This window comes from Vipera berus (genome assembly GCF_964194415.1).
Source record: "Vipera berus genome assembly, chromosome: 2".
NCBI classification, from domain to species: Eukaryota; Metazoa; Chordata; class Lepidosauria; order Squamata; family Viperidae; genus Vipera; species Vipera berus.
The window spans coordinates 192346007-192370319 of record NC_138203.1 but is presented as its reverse complement, the minus strand read 5'-3'; the positions used below and the strand labels follow the sequence as shown (position 1 = coordinate 192370319).

Genomic DNA, 24313 nt, shown 5'->3' with positions numbered 1-24313 from the left:
GAAATTAGTATTGTCTTTCTATATAATTGTACTTACAGTATATCCATTACTCTTAATACTTTATATAGTGCTATAAAAATCCATTGTTCATAATCAGTACACCTCCAATTTAATGCAAATCACACATTGTGAAGATTTTAGAAAACTGAAGAAATATAAAATCATACATATATTGAATTAACTTGCCCAAACCTTGTATTCTCAAAGTTAAGTAAGAAATGCTGTTATAAATAAAAGACATTGGATTCACCATTTAATTCTTTTGGAAGCTGCCTTTTTTAACATATGGAATTATTTAGAGCACAGCTAGATATTCAAATGATTATCTGTACCATACTGCAGAAATCTTGATGTAAGTTATTGCATTAGAATGGAGGAAGAGGTATGTGAATACAGTCTTGTGTGCATGTAATAGCGTTTGTGGTAGAGACGCAATAGTTTGTGTACATATACAGATGGTCTATTTATTGTAGAGGTAATTCTAATTTTTATCATATCCTACCTGTTTCCTAAAGTAGGAAGCCAAAAGATAAGCGGAATAACAGGAAAGTTTGGCCTTGGAGTACAAAATGAAGCAGGGCACAGGTTGATAGAATTTTGTCAAGAGAATACGATGGTCATAGCAAACACTCTTTTCCAACAACCCAAGAGACGGCTCTACACATGGACATCACCAGACGGTCAACACAGAAATCAGATTGACTATGTGCTCTGCAGCCAAAGATGGAGAAGCTCTATACAGTCAGTAAAAACAAGACCAGGAGCTGACTGTGGCTCAGATCATGAGCTTCTCATTGCAAAGTTTAGGCTTAAACTGAAGAAAGTAGGGGAAAGCACTAGGCCATTCAGGTATGAATTAAATCATATCCCTGTTGAATATACAGTAGAGGTGACAAATAGATTTAAGGAATTAGATTTGATAGACAGAGTGCCTGAAGAACTATGGACAGAGGTTCGCAACATTGTACAACAGGTAGCATCCAAAACCATCCCAAAGAAAAAGAAATGCAAGAAAGCGAAATGGCTTTCTGAGGAAGCTTTGCAAATAGCTGAGGAAAGGAGGAAAGCGAAAGGTAAGGTAGAAAAAGAAAGATATGCCCAATTGAATGCAGAATTCCAGAGAATAGCTAGAAGAGATAAGAATGCCTTCTTAAATGAACAGTGCAAAGAAATAGAAGAAAACAATAGAATAGGGAGGACCAGAGATCTTTTCAAGAAAATTGGAGAGATGAAGGGAACGTTTCATGCAAAAATGGGCATGATAAAGGACCAAAACGGCAGGGACCTAACAGAGGCAGAAGAGATTAAGAAGAGGTGGCAAAATTACACAGAAGAACTATACAAGAATGAGCTTAACATCCCTGATAATCACAATGAGGTGGTCACTGACCTTGAGCCAGACATCCTAGAATGTGAAGTGAAGTGGGCCTTAGAAAAACTGAGCAACAACAAAGCTAGTGGAGGTGACAGTATTCCAGCTGAGCTATTCAAAATCTTAAAAGATGATGCAGTAAAAGTGCTACACTCAATTTGCCAGCAAATTTGGAAAACTCAACAGTGGCCACAGGATTGGAAAAGATCAGTTTACATTCCAATTCCAAAGAAAGGCAGTGCCAAAGAATGTTCAAACTATCGCACCATTGCACTCATTTCTCATGCTAGTAAAGTTATGCTTAAAATCCTACAAGCTAGACTCCAGCAGTATGTGGATCGAGAACTACCAGAAGTACAGGCAGGATTTCGAAGAGGCAGAGGAACCAGAGATCAAATTGCCAACATACGCTGGATCATGGAGAAAGCTAGAGAGTTCCAGAAAAACATCTACTTCTGCTTCATTGATTATGCTAAAGCCTTTGTGTGGATCACAACAAACTGTGGGAAGTTCTTAAAGAGATGGGCGTACCAGACCATTTTATTTGTCTCTTGAGAAACCTATATGTGGGCCAAGAAGCAACAGTGAGAACTGGACACAGAACCACTGATTGGTTCAAAATTGGGAAAGGAGTCCGGCAAGGCTGTATACTGTCGCCCTGCCTATTTAACTTATATGCAGAGCACATCATGAGAAAGGCAGGGCTAGATGAATCAAAAATTGGAATTAAGATTGCCGGAAGAAATATCAACAACCTAAGATATGCAGATGATACCACTCTAATGGCAGAAAGTGAAGAAGAACTAAAGAGCCTCTTGTTGCGGGTGAAGAAGGAGAGTGCAAAACTTGGGTTGAAACTAAACATTAAGAAAACGAAGATCATGGCATCCGGCCCTCTCAATTCCTGGCAAATAGATGGGGAAGAAATGGAGGTAGTGACAGATTTTATTTTCCTGGGCTCCAAGATCACTGCAGATGGAGACTGTAGTCAAGAAATTAAAAGACGCTTGCTCCTCGGGAGGAAAGCCATGACAAATCTAGACAGCACACTAAAAAGCAGAGACATCACCCTGTCAACAAAAGTGCGTATAGTCAAGGCTATGGTCTTCCCAGTTGCAATGTATGGCAGTGAAAGTTGGACCATAAGAAAGGCCGAGCGCCAAAGAATTGAGGTCTTTGAGCTATGGTGCTGGAGAAGACTCCTGCGAGTCCCTTGGACTGCAAGGCAATCAAACCGGTCAGTCCTAGAGGAGATCAACCCTGACTGCTCTTTAGAAGGCCAGATCCTGAAGCTAAAACTCAAATACTTTGGCCACCTAATGAGAAGGAAGGACTCACTGGAGAAGAGCCTAATGCTGGGAAAGATTGAGGGTAAGAGAAGAAAGGGACGACAGAGAATGAGGTGGCTGGATGGAGTCACTGAAGCAGTAGGCGTGAGCTTAAATGGACTCCAGAAGATGGTAAAGACAGGAAGGCCTGGAGGAACATTGTCCATAGGGTCGCGATGGGTTGGACATGACTTCGCAGCTAACACCTGTTTCAAGTGTTGCTTCTATTATGTACACACACAGAGAGAGATGCAGATATACATCCCATGACCTGCTGCATCATCGTTTCAGAGATATCCCCTTATCTAAATAGAGAAACAGAATAATCATGGGCAGGCAAAAAATTAGTGGGAAGAGGAGTGACTTCCTGCCTGCTGACCTTCTTTTCTTCCTTCCTCCCTCCTTCCCCTTATTTCCTACTCTATGATTAGAGTCATAATTGCATTTTTTTCTGTTCCACGCGTAAAGTCTGTCAAGGGTTTCCACTCAGTCATAAATGTAGATATTGTCTTTCTCTAATTAAGGAAATCAATTTAGCCATTTCTGTTATTTCCATCATCTTCCCCAATCATTTCTATATTGTGGGTAGGGTCAAGCATTTCCACTTTTGAGCATATAATAATCTTGCTGTAGTTCCTATGTATAAAACACAGTTCCATAACATTTTTCTAGCTATCTGTCCTTTAATACCAAAACAAGTTTCTGGCTTCAATTACACGCTAGTCTTTAAAATCTGCTGAATTAATGTATTTATTTGTAATCCTTTTTTTGGTTTTTTTTTTCTACCGTTCATAATAAAATGTCCCTTCATGTTGTTCAAATTTCCAGTAACGCAAAAAGTACCTTAGAGTATTTTTTTCAGTGCTGTTATATCTTCAAATGGTCACTAAACAAACTGTTGTAAGTCAAGGACTACCTTGACATAGTTTGGGTAATGAAATGTTTGCAAGAAAAAAACACCAAGCTCAGAGAATACCAAGGACCCCTTAACCATTTCCCCTCCAGTAATTATGCTTCCTTTAATCTCCATCTGAAATAACTAAATTTTCTTTTATAAACCAGTCATAGGATTTATGGTCTGAAAAAAGTGTTTGGTAAAATCTCTAGTATGGAAATTTTAGTTGCCTGTTTTCTTGAAATCCAAATCATGTTTATTCTTGAAAACAATATGAAAAGGTAGAAAAGATCTATATCTTCCTAAAAAATAAATGTACTCTCTTGAACTGCCATTGTTCTATCTCCATTTAACAGCCAACCCTAAATTGGCTATCAAATCAAAGAAGACTTTTTGTAATTTACCATAATTTTATATAAAGTATTTTTCTTGGAAGTCCTATCCAGTTGATAGACCATTTCATTCCAATCCCCCCAAAACACCAATTTTCAATAGAAAAGTATTTTCATAAGTCATTTGTAAAAAAAATCACTTTATCCTCATTTGGGACATAAATCCCCAGCACCGTAATTTTATTCCATATAAATGTGCCATGTTCATCAGTTAATATAAGTTCTGGATTTAGTTGGGAATTAATATACAAAACAGCTCCATTTCTCTTTTTGATATCTGCTAAAATAAATTCTAAACCCAAAGATTTATAGCTCAAATATTTTATGCTTTTTTCCTAACATGAGTCTGCTTTCATTATTTCAAATAATTTCCCGCCTTTTAGGAACATGTGTTACATTTATATTTTATGTAATCCATACTCAGCCTCCAAATTTAGAAAAGTCCATAAGTAACATATAATCTAATTCCTTTCCCTCTGAAAGCTGTTTTCATCTCTTTGTCTTTCTAACAAATCTCTCACTTTCTGAACAGAATTCAATCTAAATATCTGCTGTTAAAAATCACATCTTCTAATTTATTTCATCAAAATAGGATCTTTTCCTGTTTCCAATCAAGACGACATATTCTTTTCCCTTACATAAAATTCCAATTTCTTTTTCAAAACTGTTATTTCTGTTTTATCCATTTCCAATCTTGTATTAAAATGTTGTTGCAGTACTTGATTTCTTGTCTTCTTTTGAACAAAATGTACCATAATATGGAAATTAAACATCACTGTTTGTGTCTTTAACCTTATCTTCTCTTATGCAAAATCAGCCAATTAAATTTAAGAACAAACAACAAGCATTCCCATGCAGGACTGGTTTCCTTTATTAGTTAAGTGTAATTTTTCCCCCAAAACATTTTCCTCAAAAGTAAAAGTAATGAAAAAGAACAAAAACAGTGCCCCCTTATCAGTTTTAAAACTTTCTTAAATCTTCTCTTTATTGAGCTTTTTGCAAAGGATTCTTGAATGTTTAAATTGAAGTATTTATTTCTTGCTCTTTTGTAATTCCAAAAGAAGGTTTAATTCACCACAAGGGGTTTGATCTTTGCCACAGAGGAAATCTCTCTTCATCTGTAAATTAATTCATTCTCAAAGTGATTAAGAGATGGGGAAGGTAGAACTTATTGCCTGTGTCAGCTCCCTTACAATTAGGGGCATAGATGGAATCCCAGGTCTCTCAGCAGCAAAACTCCCAAGTAGAGGAGCATGGTGGCTCATGAGGTTAGGACCCTAGGCTGACTACTGGCAGGCTCATGTCTGAGACCTGAGCTCTGACACACCCCAGCTCCTGCTGATCCAGCAATTCAAAAGCGGGCAACTGCAAGTAGATAGATGGGTGACACTTTGGTGGGCAACTTAACAGGGCATTAAAGGAGCCTCCCAACTGGGCATCCCCCCTCCCCGGCAATAGTGACGTTATCATTTAATCCTTTCATCCTGGAAGTGCTTCAGTGCTCCTGAGGTGAATATATCACAGTAGTAACTCCCAAGTCAACTTCAAACTTTTCCTGTTTCTAGAGTTTACTCAAGAGGACTGCCATGTGGAGTGCACATGGTTTACTTTGCAATCTTCCTGTGATTCAGGAAGATTGTGCAAGCAGGAATCTGACTACCAGCTGATGTTTTCAGTTAAGATGTATATTCCTTCGGAGAATGTCAGCTCGGCATGATTCCCTAATGGAAGCTTAGCTTCTGGTCAATGTAATACGTGCACATATGCAGCTATGTCACATGAACATTCCAATACAAAGAAAATTCAGTTGTTAATCCTTGGTTTGAAGCAGCAAGATGTTGCACAGGATCTGTTTGTTTATTTGGCTGTTTTTCCATTATGTATTTAGTGTCTTTGGGGGAGGTGAGTTATCTTAAATTCCGAGCCATCTTTCTTTTGGGAAAATATAGCACATCACGCTAGTTTGAACACTGCCCTTATATTTTGTAAGAAACTGATTAGAAGTTATTTTATCATATTTAGTATGCCAAGAGATACCTGTTTTGAGTAATTATTTTGCCTTTCCAGTAAAAACATTAGAAACAAAACTAAAAGAGCTTACAAAAACTTGTAAAATTTATTTATGGATCCCCCACAGAGGATCTTATCCTGATTAAGGGAAGTCAGGTTTTTTTTCCCTCAATGAAAAACATGCATATGTAAAAAAGTGGCCCATATATAGTATATTCTGCAGTAGAAGCAAAATGAGCACATAGTAACATCTAGCTATTAGGTACTGATGCAACTGCATTTTAAATATCATTTAATTATAAAATTCTTGTATGCTAACTACTGCTGCTAACAAAGAATCTATTCCTCTTTTCCCCTACCCACTCACTCAAAAGATTCAAGAGTGATGCTAATAATCCATGCTTATAAGATCCACTTCTATGAACACTTGCAAGTTTTAAGACTGGCAAAAAATTATGTTCCTTTTACACACACACACACACACACACAGAGAGAGAGAGAGAGAGAGAGAGAGAGAGAGAGAGAGAGAGAGAGAGAGAGAGAGAGAGAGAGACAGAGAGAGAGACAGAGAGAGAGACAGAGAGAGAGAGAGAGAGAGAGAGACAGAGAGAGACTAGTTGGCTACTAAACATTTATGGGGGCTAATTTGCTGTAATTAGACTGAAACAGATGACATGACTTGTTCTTAGAATAAAATTTGCATGGAAATTATAAATCCCAAGGTAAACATTTCCTGATGTGAAGTCTCAGTGATTACTACTTCAAAGGAACTGTATCTGAATAAATTATGAAGTCCAATTGAGCAATCTTTGTAACCTTTTTCAGATGACAGGCATCATCATATAATTTAATCATAGTCATGGGTATAATAAGAAATATGTTTTTTTAAATAAGATATACAAAGGTCAAGCATATGAAAATACAGAGATCTTTCACTATCTCACAACATTTTGACTTTATTGGGAGGTGGGGAGGTTAAAACAAAACTTGAAAATTGCCAAACTGATTTTATTAGGGACAATATGGCCGGCATCTGTACTCATCATTTTGTCATTTTGATTTTATACACTCAAATCCTACATGTTGCATTTAATTTAAATCTATGCTCATAGTATACAAGACTATTTTACTTTTTCATGAGATGTATATAATTTAAGGTTTTTCAATGCTTACGCTAGAGGAAAATTAGATGCAACAATGATGATACGGTGATTTTAAATAACCACTAAATTATTGATATTCAAAAAACTAATTCATGGCATACTAAAATGGGGTTGAAAGCTGTGCACTCCAATAAATGAACTTCTTTTATATAAGCCATAAACGTTTGTTTCACATTAAGAGAGCTGTCAATTTTCCTACCAATACCATGATCTAATTCAGAGGTCCCAACCTTTGCAGCTTGGTGGCTCGGATTTGGGGAGGGAGAGAGGGGAAGTAGGTCATGCAAGCAGCAGGCCTGCGTGCATGCACATGCGTGTACAGCTCAACTTACATGAGCAGCGGAACAGCACGCAGGTGCACGTGTGCACAGCTCAACCTGTGCAAATTGAGCTTTGTATGCATGTACATGTTTGCCAGCCCACTTGTTCAAGTAGAGCTGTGTGTGTGCATGCCAGCCCACCACTTGTGTGGCCTGGTTTAAGAATAGGCCATGGCCTGGTTGTGGGCTGGGGACCACTGGTCTAATTCATGTCTGCACAATTTGAAATCTAGCAACCTATCTTTAGACCATTAATCATAGCTTATGACCAACTGACATTGTTTTTCCAATGTTTAGAAGTAATGTTTGGCCTACCAGGTCACAAAGTGTGTAGACTACATGATTCTTACCAATATTCATATCATTCCATTCCCACTTTTTCCCAATTTCTTACCATTCCAATATTTTGGAACATCTAAATAATTTATTCCAATTCATTTTCTTCTTAATATATTGCTCAAAAAAATAAAGGGAACACTTAAACAACACAATGTACTGTATTTAATAGTAGGATGTCTTATTTCTGTTCCCTTTATATTTTTGAGCAGTATGTATAATTTATTTCTTGCAATATATACATTATGTTTCCCCAACAGCAAGCAAACAAACAGGGAGAAGAAATAAGAGAGACAACAGATATCAAGGGGGAGGCACTTGTTTTCTTTTTCTCTTTTTTTTCCACCTCTTTCTTCAAAGCAGTTTAGTCCTCATGTATAGAGGCAGTTTCTTGGAGCTCACAACAAGAGCAAGCAAAGGGAGTAAACAGAAAAGATCTGTGTGGGAGTTTGATTGGCAGACTCAAAAGGAAAGCTGGGGACAACAGATCCGCCCCGAGGCCTCTCATTTGTGGAGTTCCTCAGGGGTCGGTTCTCTCGCTTCTCCTGTTCAACATCTATATGAAGCCGCTGGGCGAGATCATTCGTGGTTTCGGGGTGGGGTATCATCAGTACGCTGATGATACCCAACTTTTTCTTTCCACCCCGAACCAACCCAGTGATGCCCTCGCCGTGATGTCCCGGTTCCTGGAGGCGGTTCAGGTCTGGATGGGGAGAAACAGGCTTCGTCTCAATCCCGCCAAGACTGAGTGGCTGTGCATATCGGCATCTCGGGCTAACCAGGTTATTCCACCTCTAACGATGGGGGGTGAGGTGTTACCCCCCGTTGATAGGGCTCGCAACTTGGGCGTCCTCCTGGATTCACGACTCAATTTTGAAGATCACATAGGAGCCGTGACCAGGGGGGCTTTTGCACAGGTTCGCCTGGTGCGCCAGTTGCGTCCCTATCTGGACCGAGACGCCCTACGCACAGTTACTCATGCGCTTGTGACCTCCCGTTTGGACTACTGTAACGCTCTCTACATGGGGCTGCCCTTGAAGACCACTCGGAGGCTTCAACTGGTGCAGAATGCGGCCGCGCGAGTTGTAATGGGGGTCTCCCGATACTCCCATGTAACACCTCTACTCCGCGAGCTGCATTGGCTTCCGGTTGCCCTCCGGGTGAAATTCAAGGTGCTGGTTATCACCTATAAAGCCCTACATGGCCTGGGTCTGGGGTATTTGAGGGAACACCTGCTGCCGGCATCAAATGCCCTTTGCCCAGTGCGCTCCCATAGGGAGGGTCTGCTCAGGGTCCCACCGGTAAGAGATTGCCGGCGGGTGACACCCAGGGATAGGGCCTTCTCAGTGGGGGCGCCTGCCCTCTGGAACCAGCTGCCAGTGGAGCTGAGGACTGCCCCCGACCTCCGATCATTCCGCCGGGGCCTGAAGACCTGGCTCTTTGAGCTCTCGGGCCCAGGCTGAGGAGAAATTTATTTTAATTGGGGTTTTTAATTGTACAGGGTTGGTTTAATCTTTTTTAAATTGGTTTTTTAACTTTTGTATGGTTGATTTTTAACTCCCTGTAAACCGCCCTGAGTCCTCAGGGAAAGGGCGGTATATAAATGCAATAAATAATAATAATAATAAATAACATGGTTAACAAAAGAATCATCATCAAAGATTTTTGAAAGGTGTGCAATATTTGTCTTCTGATCTGAATAGATCACACACCAAAATGCAAGCTTGGGTCCATAATAATAGGGGGCTTGAGGTGTTTATGTAATGCAGGGGTGTCAAACTCACAACGTCATGTGACGTGTTGCAATGTTTTGCAACTTTTTTTGCCATTGCCGGCAATGGGATGGGTGTGGTTTCGCCATGACGCATCCGGCCCGCCTGCCGGCAGTTTGACACCTCTGATGTAATGCATCAGGAAAAAGGAGAAGTTCCTAGACAGGACAACTGAAGTTCTTTAGAATGGGATGTGAACATTATAGAACAGGAAAAACTCAATTTAGATGAAGAAAAATATGGAAGGAAGAGTATCTGGAAGGCTTCAGTGGCAGTGCTGCTCAGGAAATGGAACCAGGCACTTCCTAGTCTAGAGGATAATATACAGTTACCTGAATAAACCAGTCCATGGAACTCTGTGGAAAATAGTTGGGTGCTTATGGATCAAGAACCATCTTGAGAAAATGAATCAAGATAATACACGATTCCCTGTTAAGAGAACTGAGACAACTGTCCAGATCCAATACAATATGAGGAAGCATACTGTCTTCCAGATACATATATTTAGGACATGACAGAGAAGATACCAAGACTTTTAAAAATTCTTTGCTGTTGTTTCCTGCAAATTCCTATCACGATGTATGACATGGAAAGAAGAGATCTGGAAAGACTCTCTAAATATTACAAAGCCCTGGATTGGAAGGTGAAGAAACTTGGAAGAACAATTTCTTTTTTCATTAGTCTTTGCATTTGAGACTCATGATACAAACATCCCCCCCGAATCTTTGAAGTCAAATGATTTGAAGGGGTTGGATTCTATTATGATGGTTTATATCAGGGGTCCCCAACCTGAGGGCTGCGGCCCAGTACTGGGTCGTGGCCTTTTGGTCACTGGGCCACATGAAGGGATGGCTAGTGCATGCCTATGTGTGCATGCACTGACCCCCCACATCTGCACTAGTATCGTCCTGAGCATCCCACTGGTGATAGCGCTGCCCCGCACCAACTGTCCTGCTGGCACTAGTGCTGCTCCTTGCCAAGTGTCCTACCGGCACTAGCGCCACCCTGCCCCGAGTGTCTCACCTGCGCTACTGCCCCATTTGTGGCACTCACACTCGCACGGCCCCATTTGCATGTCCACATGCGCTCGTGTGCGGCCCATTTGTGTACGCGTAACGGTGCTTGCCTCCTTTTCCGGGCCGACAAACCAAAAAGGTTGGGGATCTCTGGTTTATATTATCTTCATAAAGGACACCAGGGAAAGGATAGGCTATATATTATGAAGACATGGAAGAAAAATGTTTGGCAGGTACATTCCCAATCTCATCAGGAGAGCCTTAAATTAGAACAAATTTGGAAGGTGGCAAAACTGAAAATCAAATATGGGGCCAACAAAGCAGAATGCAAAGGGTTAAGCAGAATCCAGGGACACTTTTGTAGAAAAGTGCAAGAGGGAAGCCAAGATATGGCACCTCACAAAACTTCAGGTGTTTCTTCAGCAATACACAGGAATAAACAACATAAACTCAGGAAGGCAAATATGCTGTAATCAGCATCATTGTAAGTTGGGATGAAGACTCATGTTTGACATATAGCACTGGAAAACTACATTTTATTCAAAAAGAACAGACACCAAGTCTTGTCCCCTCTTTTTATTAATTTCATTTGTCACAATGTGGAAGAAAGAACAAGAAAGTTTGCTATCCTGAATCTTATCCTCCCCCATAAAGAGGAATTGGTTGTAACAAGTGAAATATCTTGAATGAACCAATAATGCTATCCTTCAATCTGTGAAATCCAGATGAGGACAATCTGAGAAGAAGCAGATCTATATCCTGAGTTTCAGAAAAATGGAGTCCTGATGATCTAAGGCAGGCATGTCAAACTGCTGGCCCGCGAGCCGGATGCGTCACGCCAAAACCGTGCCTATCCCATTGCCGGCAATGGGGAAAAAGTCATGATACATCACACGATGTCAGATAACATCGCGAATTTGACATACCTGATCTAAGGGAAGGTAAATAGGATTCAGTTATCTTGAAAGAGAAAAATGTCCAGAAAGAATGAGAATTCTGTGAAATGAGATAACAAAGGAGCAATCACTAACAATTCTCATAAGGGAAAAATGAGAGAAATGTGCCAAGATAGATATATGCAAAGTTCTCCAAAACGTTGAAAAGAAATACATATGGAAAATGGAAGCATAGGAGCATACATAAATAAAAACACAATGTTATTTCCAGAAAGGAATTAGCAATAGCAATAGCACTTAGACTTATATACCGCTTCACAGTGCTTTACAGTCTAAGCAGTTTACAGAGTCAGCATACTGCCGCCAACAATCTGGGTCCTCATTTTACCGATCTCGGAAGGATGGAAGACTGAGTCAACCTTCAGCTGGTGAGAATTGAACTGCTGAACTGCAGGCAGCCGGCAGGCAGCAGAAGTAGCCTGCAGTACTGCATTCTAACCACTGTGCTACCATGGCTCATACAAATTAGAAATTAGAAAGACTAACGCTCAGAATGAGCTGTGATTCATGAACGATGCCAAAAAACCCCCAAAAAGAATTATTTGGTTCATTAGAAACAAAAATTAGCTAAAGAGGGAACAACTCCATCGTAAGCAAAAAAAAAAGTGGCAAATGAAATGGTGAAAAGGCTGAACTAATTAACTCCTATTTTTTCTCAAAAGAGAAATGGAAACCTAACTGGTCCCTAATGCCACTAGGTAAAGGCAGGAACTGTAGCTTAGGATAGACAAGGAGAAAGTAGGAGAGAACTTAGCTAATTTAAATAACTTCAAGGCCAGATTACAGATGATACAGAAAGAACCAGTAGAAGTAATCACAAAACTACTGTTGGTAGTCTTTGAAGAGGATTAGCAGGGTCACAGAAGACTGGTGGAGAGAAATGTCCTCACCTAGACAAAGGGTAAGGAGGAGAATCCAGGAAATTATAGACCTGTTGGCTTGACATTTATATCAGGCAGGTCCTTGAACTTGAGTTATCAAGAATATAATATTGTGTCCAATTTTCAACACTGCCACAATCATGTCTGTGAGCACTTGGATGGGCTGGCTACAGTTATCTAGAATCAGGAGTTTGTCCCTCAAATTCATGCCTGACTAAACTTATTGGAGTAATGGATTGGGGAATGCTGTAGATAAAGGGTCCCTAAATTCTTCAGTTCATTGATCATGAAATTTCAGATTGTTCATCAACCTCTATATATTATCTGAATTTTTAAAATAAATACTACATTAACCTACAGGGACGCGGTGGCTCAGTGGGTTAGGACGCTGAGCTTGTCGATCAGAAGGTCGGCAGTTTGGCGGGTCGAATCCCGAGTGCTGCGTAGCTGAGTGAGCGCCTGTTACTCGTCCCAGCTTCTGCCAACCTAGCAAGTAGAAAAATGCAAGTAGAAAAATAGGGACCACTACGGTGGGAAGGTAACAGCGTTCCGTGCGCCTTTGGTGTCTAGTCATGCCGGCCACATGACCATGGAGATGTCCTTGGAGAAGCGCTGGCTCTTCGGCTTTGAAACAGAGATGAGCACCGGCCCCTAGAGTTGGAAACGACTAGCATGCATGTGCGGGGGAACCTTTACCTTTACTTTTTTACATTAACCTACAGTGCTACAAGTACTATAAGGCTGATTGTGCAACCAACCCTAATAAGCTTCTTCCATTGCTGCAGAAAGAAAATTACCCAAACAGCAAAGGGACAAATGATCAGCTCCTAATTGACAAGACGATTTTGAAAACTATAAGAGAAAGGAGACCAATTTGAATGTGGCTTGCTTTGATTACAAGTCATTTGACTCTGCACCATATGACTGGATAATAAAGTGCCAAGAGATAACAGGAGTCAGTAGAAACATCAGAAACTTTATCCACAGATCAATGGCACAATGGAAGACATAGTTGCTGGTCAATGGTGATAGACTGAGAGAAGTTAACATCAAGAGAGGACTCTTTCAAGGACACTCACTATCACCACTACTGTTTGTCATTGCATTGATTCCTCTGTCAACTTTACTGAATAGGTTAGGCCAGGGCTATCAAACAACAAAAACATCTGCTATCTCACTTCCTCTACATGGACAACCTAAAGTGTATGGAAAAACAACATCTGCAATGGAATCGCTGCTCAACGCTGTCCAAATATACAGCCAAGATATTGTAGTGGACTTTGGACTGGACAAATTTGCCACTGTTGGAGCAGCTTACATTCTGGACAATACCTTTAATATTATTACTAATGTTTTTATTGAAAAGTTTTAACATACATTTTATCTTTAACAATCCCCCCTCCCCCTCCCGTACCCATCCCTCCCTACCCCTCCCCCCCTCCCCCCCCCGACTTCCCAGAGCTAAGTACAGGGTATAAAAACAAAAAAAAACCAATCATGAACATCCATATGCTAACAACCATAAACTCTAAAATCTGTCACTCTCTAGCTCATATAGGATAACTACAAACACTATTACTATTAAATATAAAAAAAAAAGAAAAAAGAGAAAAAAAGGAAGACTTATTCAAATGCTACATGAAACTTTTTAGTCCCATATTTGTTCTGGATATACTCAATCCATTTTCTCCACTCCATAATATAACGTTCTTGCGAGTGATCTTTCAAATAAGCCGAGATCTTTGCCATCTCTGCCAGGTCAAATATTATTACTAATGTTTAATATATAATTAATATTATCAAGCAAAATCTGCCTTTCACAAGTCTTTGGGGAAGGACAGTAAAGGTAAAGGTTCCCCCGCACATGCGTGCTAGTCGTTTCCGACTCTAGGGGCCGGTGCTCATCTCCATTTCAAAGCCGAAGAGCCAGCGCTTGTCCGAGGACGTCTCTGTGGTCATGTGGCAGGCATGACTAGACGCCAAAGGCGCACGGAACGCTGTTACCTTCCCACCATAGTGGACCCTATTTTTCTACCTGCATTTTTACGTGCTTTCGAACTGCTAGGTTGGCAGAAGCTGGGACGAGTAACAGGCTCTCACTCTGTTACGCGGCACTCAGGATTCAACCCACCAAACTGCTGACCTTCTGATCGACAAGCTCAGCGTCTGAAGGACAATAGATGGACAAAAATGTCAAATCCAGTTTAAACAATCTGGCTGTGTGACAAACCATAATGGCTCCTTGAATTGTCCCATCCACCCTTGAGTATTGTTACTCAATATTTTGGGGGACCCCATTGTAGACATATTGTACCTGAATTTCAGAATACCCTTCAACAAGTCTCTGATACACTCTTTATTTAATTTATTTACTCAGTGTATGACATATAGGGCCAGGGAGTCTACAATGTTTACATACGGTAGAAATTCTGGCAACAGACAATAGCTAGTCCCTTTCCTTTTACTGATGCTCCACTGGGGGGTAAACCAGTTCTGCACCAGCTGGCCAGCAATGCTCATAAGGAAGTCAGATCATCCAGGGCTTTCCTCCACTGGTCTTCTGCCGATCATGTCCAGGCAGATTCAGGGAGATCCCACCACTGAAATAGCCGTACTGATTTATCTATGTGCAGATGGTATGCTTTTGAACTGCTGAGTGGGCAGAAGTAAGGGATGAGTGTTGGCAGCTCACACTGTCCTGTGGTGCTGTCCCAAACTGCCGTAGTACCAATCATTTCTGGCCGACAGATCCAGAGAATATGTCTCCATATTCTCTTTAATAAAATTGTAAAATATGGGCTAGATGATGCTACTTTTTGATGGGCTCACACCTGGCTGAATGACCATACTCAGAGGGTTTATTCCTGGCTCCACTTCAACTTAAAGAAAGATATCAAGTGGAATGTGACAAAGTACTATCCTAGGTCTCATGCTGTTAAATATTTATCAATGATTTGGATGATGGAAGTGAGATAACACTTATGAAGTTTACAGCTGTTATAAAATCTGGGGGTGGGGTGGTAATATTTTACAGAAGACATAACATTTTAAAAATATGTAGATGGGCTTGAGTAGCTGAAATGAATAAAGTCAAATTTAATAGAATAGAATAGAATAGAATAGAATAGAACAGAACAGAGCAAAGCAGAGCTGGAAGGCACCTTGGAGGTCTTCTAGTCCAGCCCCCTGCTCAAGCAGGAGAACCTATACCATTTCAGATAAGTGATTGTCTAGCCTCTTCTTAAAAATCTCCAGTGATGGCGCACCCACGATTTCTGGAGGCAAGCTGTTTCACTGGTTAATTGTCCTCACTGTCAGGAAGTTTCTCCTTATTTCCAAGCATTGTAGGGATAAATGCAAGTTCTATATTACAGTAGGAAAAATTAAAGATACAAGTATAGGATGGGGAGACCTCGCTTGGTAATAGAACATCTGAAAAAGATCTTATTGACCACAAGTTAAAGATGTATCATCAATGTAATGCAGCTGCTTAAAAGGCAAAGCTATTTCGGGATATATTACTAGGAGCCTACAGTTCAGACTATGGAAAGTAATTGTTCCATTTCATGCTGTTGTGGTCAAATTCCATCTGAAATAAGATATACAGTTCCTGGTCCCTAATTTCAAAAGAACAGTGACAAAATGATGCAGATACAGAGGAGAGTAAGGGGTCCAGAAACAAAGCCTGGGAAGTGAGTTCAGTCTCCATATATTCAGCCTACATAAAAGGTGACTGAGGTAAGATATGATTACCATCTTTAAATATCAGGAGAGTTGTCACATTGAAGTAGACCTATCGCGTATACTGTCCTAAAGCAGTTTTTCTGAATCTTGGCAGCTTTGTGAAGTGTGGACTTCAACTCCCAGAATCCAGCATACTGGCTGGGGAATTCTGGGAGATGAAGTCCAGACATCATAAAGTTGCCAAGATTGAGAAACACTACCATAAAGGGCAAGACCAGGATCCAAAATTAAAACTACAAGGAAATAGATTGAAGTTTGACATCAGGAAGAACTTCCCGACTGAGCTGTCAGTTAGCAGAACCACTGTCACAGAAAGGTGCTAAGTTTTCCTTTGCTGAAAGTCTTCAGAGTATGGATGGTCATTGTCAAAATATGATTTACAACAGTGTTTCTCAACTTTGGCAATGTTAAGATGTGTAGACTTCAACTGCCAGAATTCCCTAATTATGGGGCTGAGTCAAGACTGAAAAATATTCCTCAAGTTGATCCTGCACTGATCATGGGATTGGATAAGAAGACTTCTAAAGTCCCCTCTAACTCTATGATTTTATGATAATTGAAAGCTAAAATTATGTATCAAGTTTTTATTCTTTTCCTTTGCTAAATTTGATTAGGTTTTTTTGGCCTTTACATATTTTCAAAATTTAAGGTATTTCTCATTCACCTCCTGAATCTTTTGACAGAAGTGTTCCTAGCTAACATTATTTCTAAAGTATGTACCAAAATATTGTGGAGCAGCTGTCTAACTATTAGTAGTTGTAATGGTAGTGTTAATTCTTGTATTGTGTTCCAATGGGAATAAACCTATTTCTGTAAAATTAACTCATTTAGATTTTCTTAATGGCTACTTTAATGGCTACAATCAAAGAGAGAAGCAACCTAGAACTAAGGAGAAATTTCCTGACAATTAGAACAATTAATCAGTGGAACAACCTGCCTCCAGAAGTTGTGAATCCTCCAACACTCAAAGTTTTTAAGAAGAGACTGGACAACCATTTGTCTGCAATAGTATAGGGATTCCTGCCTGAGCAGCGGGTTGGACTAGAAGACCTCTAAGGCCCCTTCCAACTCTATTATTTTTATTATAAAACTTTTATTCATAAAACATGAAACTCAGTCAACTGAACACTCAAATTGACTGGCACTAATGGTTGACACGGGCTGCTGCCAGCATCCTAGATATCAACCAGGTATCTCCTTAAAATGTAAGATGTTCCAAGTAGCGCAGTTTTTTGTAGCTTTGCTGGAGTTGTTGTTGTTGTTGTTATTAATTATTCACACACACACACACACACACACACACCCCTCTTTCGAAGTTTTTTTTACCTGAACAGAAGCTGAAATAAGAAATAAAATCTTATTTAAAGTTACGGTAAGTTGCAACCAACCGAAGCAACATTTATTTCTTAGGAAATATTTCCAAACTATTAATCCACAGTTTTAATGTGTATATTTCTGCTTCTTGAACACATAATATTTCTTCACTGCATATAAACAATGCTTGAAGTGTTAAATATTGACCTATGAGATTTGCTACTATTCTCTACTGCTGGAATCAGTGATACTTTTAGATTATTTTTAAAGAACTGCAGTTATTTCACAGCAAGGCTCAGGCTATAATTTTAATGCTGTAATATCCTCTTAGGGAAATATGCTATTGTACACAGTGGAATTTACATCTGAGTAAGTATACATGTTATTATCCTTATGGTTTGTCTCTAATACCTTTTACTTGGATGATGGACATCTTGCCTTTCTATCACACAGCTTAAAAACCTATTACAATAATACGTACACTCACCTTTTAGTAGTTCTCATTAATCAATAAAACTAGAATATAACTCTGAATTCCTATAGGTAGAATACTTTCTTTGAGACCTTAAGGAGAATACACACTTAATGAAAACAATTTATCACCCCTTTTAAAAATTCAGTTCATAAACATAAGAACACTGGTTAAATTACATCTTTGAAAGAACTTTTTTAATTATATATGTTTAATGAATGAATATTTTCAGCATGGGGATTCTCCACTAGTTTCAAAACTTGTCTATTTTCTGTTTGGAATAAGAGAATAGCTGTTGGAAGCTTACTTGGGATGGAATGTGGAGATCACAGAGAAATAATTACTTTATCATCACTTAAGACTTGTTCAGTTTCTGTAAATTGTCCATATATATATATATAGAAAGAATACAGACTAGAACCTCCAAAATAGAATACATATTTATCAGGCAAAGTAGAATGATACTAGCAATTAAAGTAACACTAGGATGTAATGTTAAACTGCTCAAACTTTCCTTTACAATAAATAATGCACAACTTTGGTAGCAGATTTTCCTACTACTAAACCCAGAGCTTATGTTAGTTACTGCATTAAAATCCAGTTTTAGTTTTTTCTAACAGCCAAAAAATCCACAGATGCTTTGAACCCTGCAACTGTACTTTGGGATTTTTGTCTTTTCCTTAGGCAATTGGAAAGCACAAGAAATACTGTGAAAAAAACATTTCACAATCATGCCCATCACACTGTATACTGTGTTGCATTCTTCCAGTTGTGGTAATAATTATCCAAATCCCAATGAGTTCTGTGGGCCACCCATTCTGAATTAAGAACAGATGCCTATCCCTGACGAACAGATTTTAGGTGACCTCGGAAATCATAACAAGATTACTTGGAAATAACTAGTTTTCCATTGTGGGCAATTTCAGTTTTAAGACAAAAACTGAAGCACAGAAGACTTATGAGATAGTTTCCTTGATAACATTTAGATATGTATGAGAAAGCTTGAAAATACGTTTTGAAATTTTTCTGGGATTTTATGACATATGCCTTTTACTGCTTAGAGGTCATGTTAACATTCTGCAACTGCCAAGAGTTTATATCAATTCTAATCTTACCCTGGAAATCATGCAAATGGTATTATAGAAATGCAATGTATTAAACCACACACGTATAACTTTATTTATATAGCATCTTTCCTTGCAACAAGACTAAACACACTGGCAACAGGGCCACTTTTTTCTTCACTAAAAACAATACCTCTAAATGTGAACTTGTAGGAAGGAATGAGCTGTACAGTCAATTTGGCAGAATAGGTCTCCAAAGTGTAATCATAATTTCAATGTTATATTTCTTGATTTTTATGAAAAATATATTAACACCGCAATATTAAGAACTGGAGTTACATAAAGAAAGAGGAGAAAGGAAAGGAAAGTTCTGGTTAACACTAATAAAACTCTTCCAAGACATCCAGAATTTTTAGCACAATTAGCAATATAAAATGTTCCTATTCTGACATCTAACTTTTGAATCCAACTCATGGATTTTCCTCTGGCTAGTTATAGTCCAAGGGCTACACTTGGCTTAAGAGTATTTTTAAGATGAGAGAAACACAGTACTAGACATTTAACTCATATAGTTGTTATTTTAACATCCTATCCATCTTGTTCAGTTATGTGCTTCTATTTCTTGCTACTAAACACTGGTCATCTAAGGATACTTTAAGAGTAAAAGAAGAATGAAGCAGAATTGTTGGAGTACTTTGAATCACGAACAGGCAAGGCACATGTCAGAAAGCCAGCAAAAGGTCAAAGGATTACTTTATAATAACTCATATAGAAAGTGGTTGGCTGTCTTCTTCATTCATTCATTTATTTATATCTATATTTATAGCATTAACAGTCTACTACGACAAATAACTACAAATTACTGTAAAACGGCAGTGGTCTTATTTACCTTCAGACATGTTAACTGAGACTATAATTGGAAAATCAATGGTATCCAAACTACCGTAAGCCAAATAATGTTTTCAAATATTAGGAACCTACTTTCAGTCTTTCATTGCTTGGAAATAGTAAACTTGAGAAATTATAATACATGCTGAAAAGGCCACCAACACTACAATTAGATACACTAGCTGTAATGGTAATAACTTTGTCCCTGCAGTAGTTAAATTATTTAGAGCCAAGGTACTAAGCCTTCTGCTGTATGGCACACAACCCTTTGCCTGTAAAGATGTAAATCAAAATGTTTAAGAACTATGCTTCACTTGTCTCAATCTGTGCCAAATTATCTCATATGGCTGGAAATTGATTGTGTTTAGGAGGAGACCCATATGAGAACTGGACATTTGAAATACAAGTTAGAACAACTTTTTCTGGGGTCAAGCCCTTGCAATCCTTACTGATAAATTAATCTCCTCTGGGAAAAATAATGCAATCTTTGATTTATCCTACTATAGCCTTTCACACCAATTCCTGATAATGCTTGGCCAGAGAAATATATCTTAAAGGTCAAACAGAGTCATGATTTGGATTTAAAGAACATATTCAAAGTTTCAAACAATTGTTACAAGGGCTTCTATATCAGACCTTTCACTATTTGTATTTTTCTAACATTCTCTCTGTCTTGTACAGAAGCGCATTTATGCTAGCAAGATTTATCCTCAAGGATGTTGGAGGGAAAGTTCAGTAACATTATATTATTATTATTAAAACAATAAGAGAGTTTTGTACATCACATATTTACTGTGTTGCCCTCTGTGTGATATATGGTGGTCTGAGTTATATTTCTTATCCTTGTGTGTAGATTGGCATGAAATGGAGCTTCTACTAACAGATTGGAGTATCTAAATTTCTTTGAAAGTTATTAAATTGTGTTCAGTTGTGACTGCTGTGAAGATACTGGTTTTAATTTATATTCAGGTTTGGATCTGGGCTACATAAGTTAGTCTATAAAAAGTCAATGTTTAGTGTTTACTATCACTAACATTCTGATATGTTAATTCTTTATTGCATTTATTATTTTTAATGTATAATGTGATTTTTTAAAAATCTCTGTAAACTAATAAATACCTTTCTTTTTCCATTCTATACAGTTAAGAGAAGGTTTTAGTGATATTAATAATTGCCAAAGGAGATCATAGTTTTAACAGAGGCTTTAAAAGAAGTTTTTTATCAACAAACATTGCAATAGAAAAACTGAACAACCACAAAACCATCGAATCTGTTCAGAACAGAAAGGTAATATAAGTCATGCTGGCCTTTATCACTGTAATAGCAGATTGGAGAAAACCACATGAAATTCATTCAACAGTACTCTGGCTGTCTGAACATACTTCAAATCTTAGTTACATAAATAACATGACAAGAATTTCTTTTGGCCATGCTATCAATTTATACCTGTTGATTTATGTCTGGCTTAAATTTAATATGCAACAATTATATAGTAGGTTTCAGCTGATACACATTATGACACATTATGGCATCATTGGTCTTTAAATCCCACTGCAATTGAAAAACAGTTTACAACACAGAGATGCACCAACTCTCATGTCTTTTGTCAAGTAAACTGCCAAACAACTCTCAATGAAAAAACTGCATAAAGGGCAAAATGACAACCCAATGAGAAAGACATAGCTTGGCATCTGTATGTCAAATTCTTATCCACATACTTAACATATATACATTATGATACGTAGCTAACTATAATACTTCCAACATTTGTTGTATTTAGTAGAGTCTCAAGAGAAAAATTGAGACTGAGATCTCCATCAGTTAATGAATACTAATAACTTCTTATAATTCAGAGCCCTAAAAAAACAAAAGCTATGCTTTGGAAATGTCTGATAAAACTCTAAAGTGCAAGACCTGCTTGTAAAAATTTGCAAGAACTTGTAAATTGATATTCTGTGATCTAGCGCTGCAAGTGAAATTAGAGACAGAAGTGACCTAGTAGGATAGTAATCATAATTTCAAACTCAATAGATCTGTTCTTGAACTTGTGTTGTAATGGCAATGCATTTCTAACTTCAACACAGTGCTACTTCTCTTGAAATGGTTAGTCAGATTATGCATTCATCACAAATGCATATTACTACTGAAAAGCAGAGAATTTAGACTAAATTTGGAGAATGGGACATTTTTGCCAGTACATTACACTACATTACAGTTATTTCATCTTTTAAAATTAGAATAATGTACACCCAGGTTTGTTCCACTGTGATATGCAAGTATCTACCTAAATTACGGTATTTAAATAAAAATAAGGAAAAAAATCCTCTAAAATACATTACTGTGCACCAATATTCAACAAATTGGGATTTAAGTCTGAGAATCACATTATCAACTAAATATCAGATCTCACATCAGTGATTATTTTTACCTTTAATCTTGCATAGAATTGCACAGATTGCATAATCCAATAAAATCCAAGTGCTATATTACATGCTATTTATTTCAAAATACAAAATAATGCCTAACAGAAGTGGAATATAGGCATAAGATCCTGACAGGTAAATCCAGGATAAAAAGGATCCATAATTCTACTGTGATCAATATTTATATGCTTCCATTGTACAAAATGATATAGTTTTTAATATAATGATACCCTCTACTAAAAAGAATCCTTAACCATTGATTAGGCTGCTACAAGATAAAAACAAAAAAAATCACATCTAAAACTATTTCTTCTATGACCTTCAATTGCCTCATAATACGTAACCAGCATGACAGTTTCTTAACAATGGATGACATTACTCAAGACATGTGAATTATCTAGGCCCATCTGAATGGCAACTTTCACTTTATTAGATTTCAGACTAGTTAAGCCTGGTGATATTTCATTGTCCCTGGTTATGATAACTTAAAAAGGCCCTTAGATTCCTAGTAATAGATGTTCTATAGCTATATGCCATATCACTAAGAACAGCATCCACTGTTTTATGGCAACAACAGGGGGCATAAATGGGTGGTAAATGCTCTCCAGGTGGCAGAGGAGGAGACAATCTTAAAAGGGGGGGGAACTATCCTCCTCCTTTGATTATCATACCATTGTATGCAGAATTACAAACAGGCAAGATATTAGCTGTAGAACCCAGTAACTTTTAAGTGCAGTCTGCTTTAAGGGAAAGAAATATTCCCCTTAAAGAGTTCCATTCTCTGGCACATTTAGATGTTTTGTATGCTTCAGGGTATTCTGGAGTTTCAGAGGGCAGGGCTGTTTTAAGAAAAGCCACATTTACAACAGACTTGTTACCCACAATGTCGCTATATTAAAGGAGAGGCCATTGAACTATAGGGCGAAAACTGATGACTCTTTCTTAAGTGAACGTCCATCCCATATTTCTACCTGTCATCAGGTCAGGAGGTTTGCAATCCAAGGGATCAGCAATATGCATTGTTTTTCTTTAAAAAAAAATAAAAAAATAAAAAAGCAGAGCTCCTACGGTTAAAGTTCTCGTGAAGAAAAGGGATTCGCGATTGTTATCAGTGTCCTTTTTTTCCCCTTAAAGAAAGAGAGGCTAAGGCTAAGGGAGAGGCAGGCCACCTTGAGCAGACGGAAAAAGCCATTCTCTCCCCATCCTTGGAGTGGATGAGACGGAAGGCACGGGGCTACTTCCCCCTCCCTCAATCTCACCTTCTCTTTCAGGTCAGGGGGCCTTGGCCCTAGCCCTTCCCCGGGTCCCTGGAGGTCCCGCTCCCTCTTGGAGAGTGCCAGCTAAGCCTTTTTTAGTTGAGGAAAGTTGGAAGGAGGAGGAGGAGGAGGAGGAGGATAAGCTTCCAGGAAGCGGGGCGCTCTCTTCGGGCGGAGGAAGGCAGGACAGACGGCCAAGTCTCCCATGAACGGAGACCGCCGAAAGAGAAAGGAGAGGCGGCGGCCGCCGAGGGCCCCTCCCGGCTTCCCTCCTCATCGTGAGAAGCAGCTGCTTCTGCTCGCCTCTCTTCCCCGCCTCGGCCAAGCCACAGCCCAGCCCCTCCGCCGCTCTCACCTCCGGTGCCGTCCGAGTTCTCATTGAGGCTGCCCGAAGAGTCGTGGTGAGAGCCCACACACCCGCCCATGGGGCCCGGCCGTCCCGGCCCGGAGACCCCCCCCTCCACCTCCTCCTCCGCCTGCTCGCCGCCCGAGCTTCTCCGTCGTTGTCGTCGTTGCCGCCGGTCGGGCAGGCGCGCTGGCTGCGGAGCCGCCGCCCCCTCCTCGTTGCGCTCGGCCCGGCCCCGCCTCAGCGCCCGCCTCCCGCGCTTCACTCGCCCGCTCCTCCTCCTCCTCCTCCTCCTCCTCCTCCTCCTCCCCCCGCCCACCCGGGCCGGGAGCGCGGTTTGCGAGCGCGGCAGCCTCTGCGCCGAG

At 39.3% G+C, this 24313-nt stretch overlaps 1 protein-coding gene across 1 annotated transcript in view; it reads right to left on the bottom strand.

The window, feature by feature from the left end:
* Window positions 1-24041, bottom strand: part of UBTD2 (ubiquitin domain containing 2) — a 73812-nt gene extending 49771 nt beyond the window's left edge. The window contains exon 1 of the mRNA XM_081315613.1: window positions 23958-24041. Coding sequence (XP_081171739.1) covers window positions 23958-24027 — 70 coding nt within the window. The 5' untranslated portion in view covers window positions 24028-24041. The remainder of the gene's footprint in view (window positions 1-23957) is intronic.
* Window positions 24042-24313: the final 272 nt, after the last annotated feature.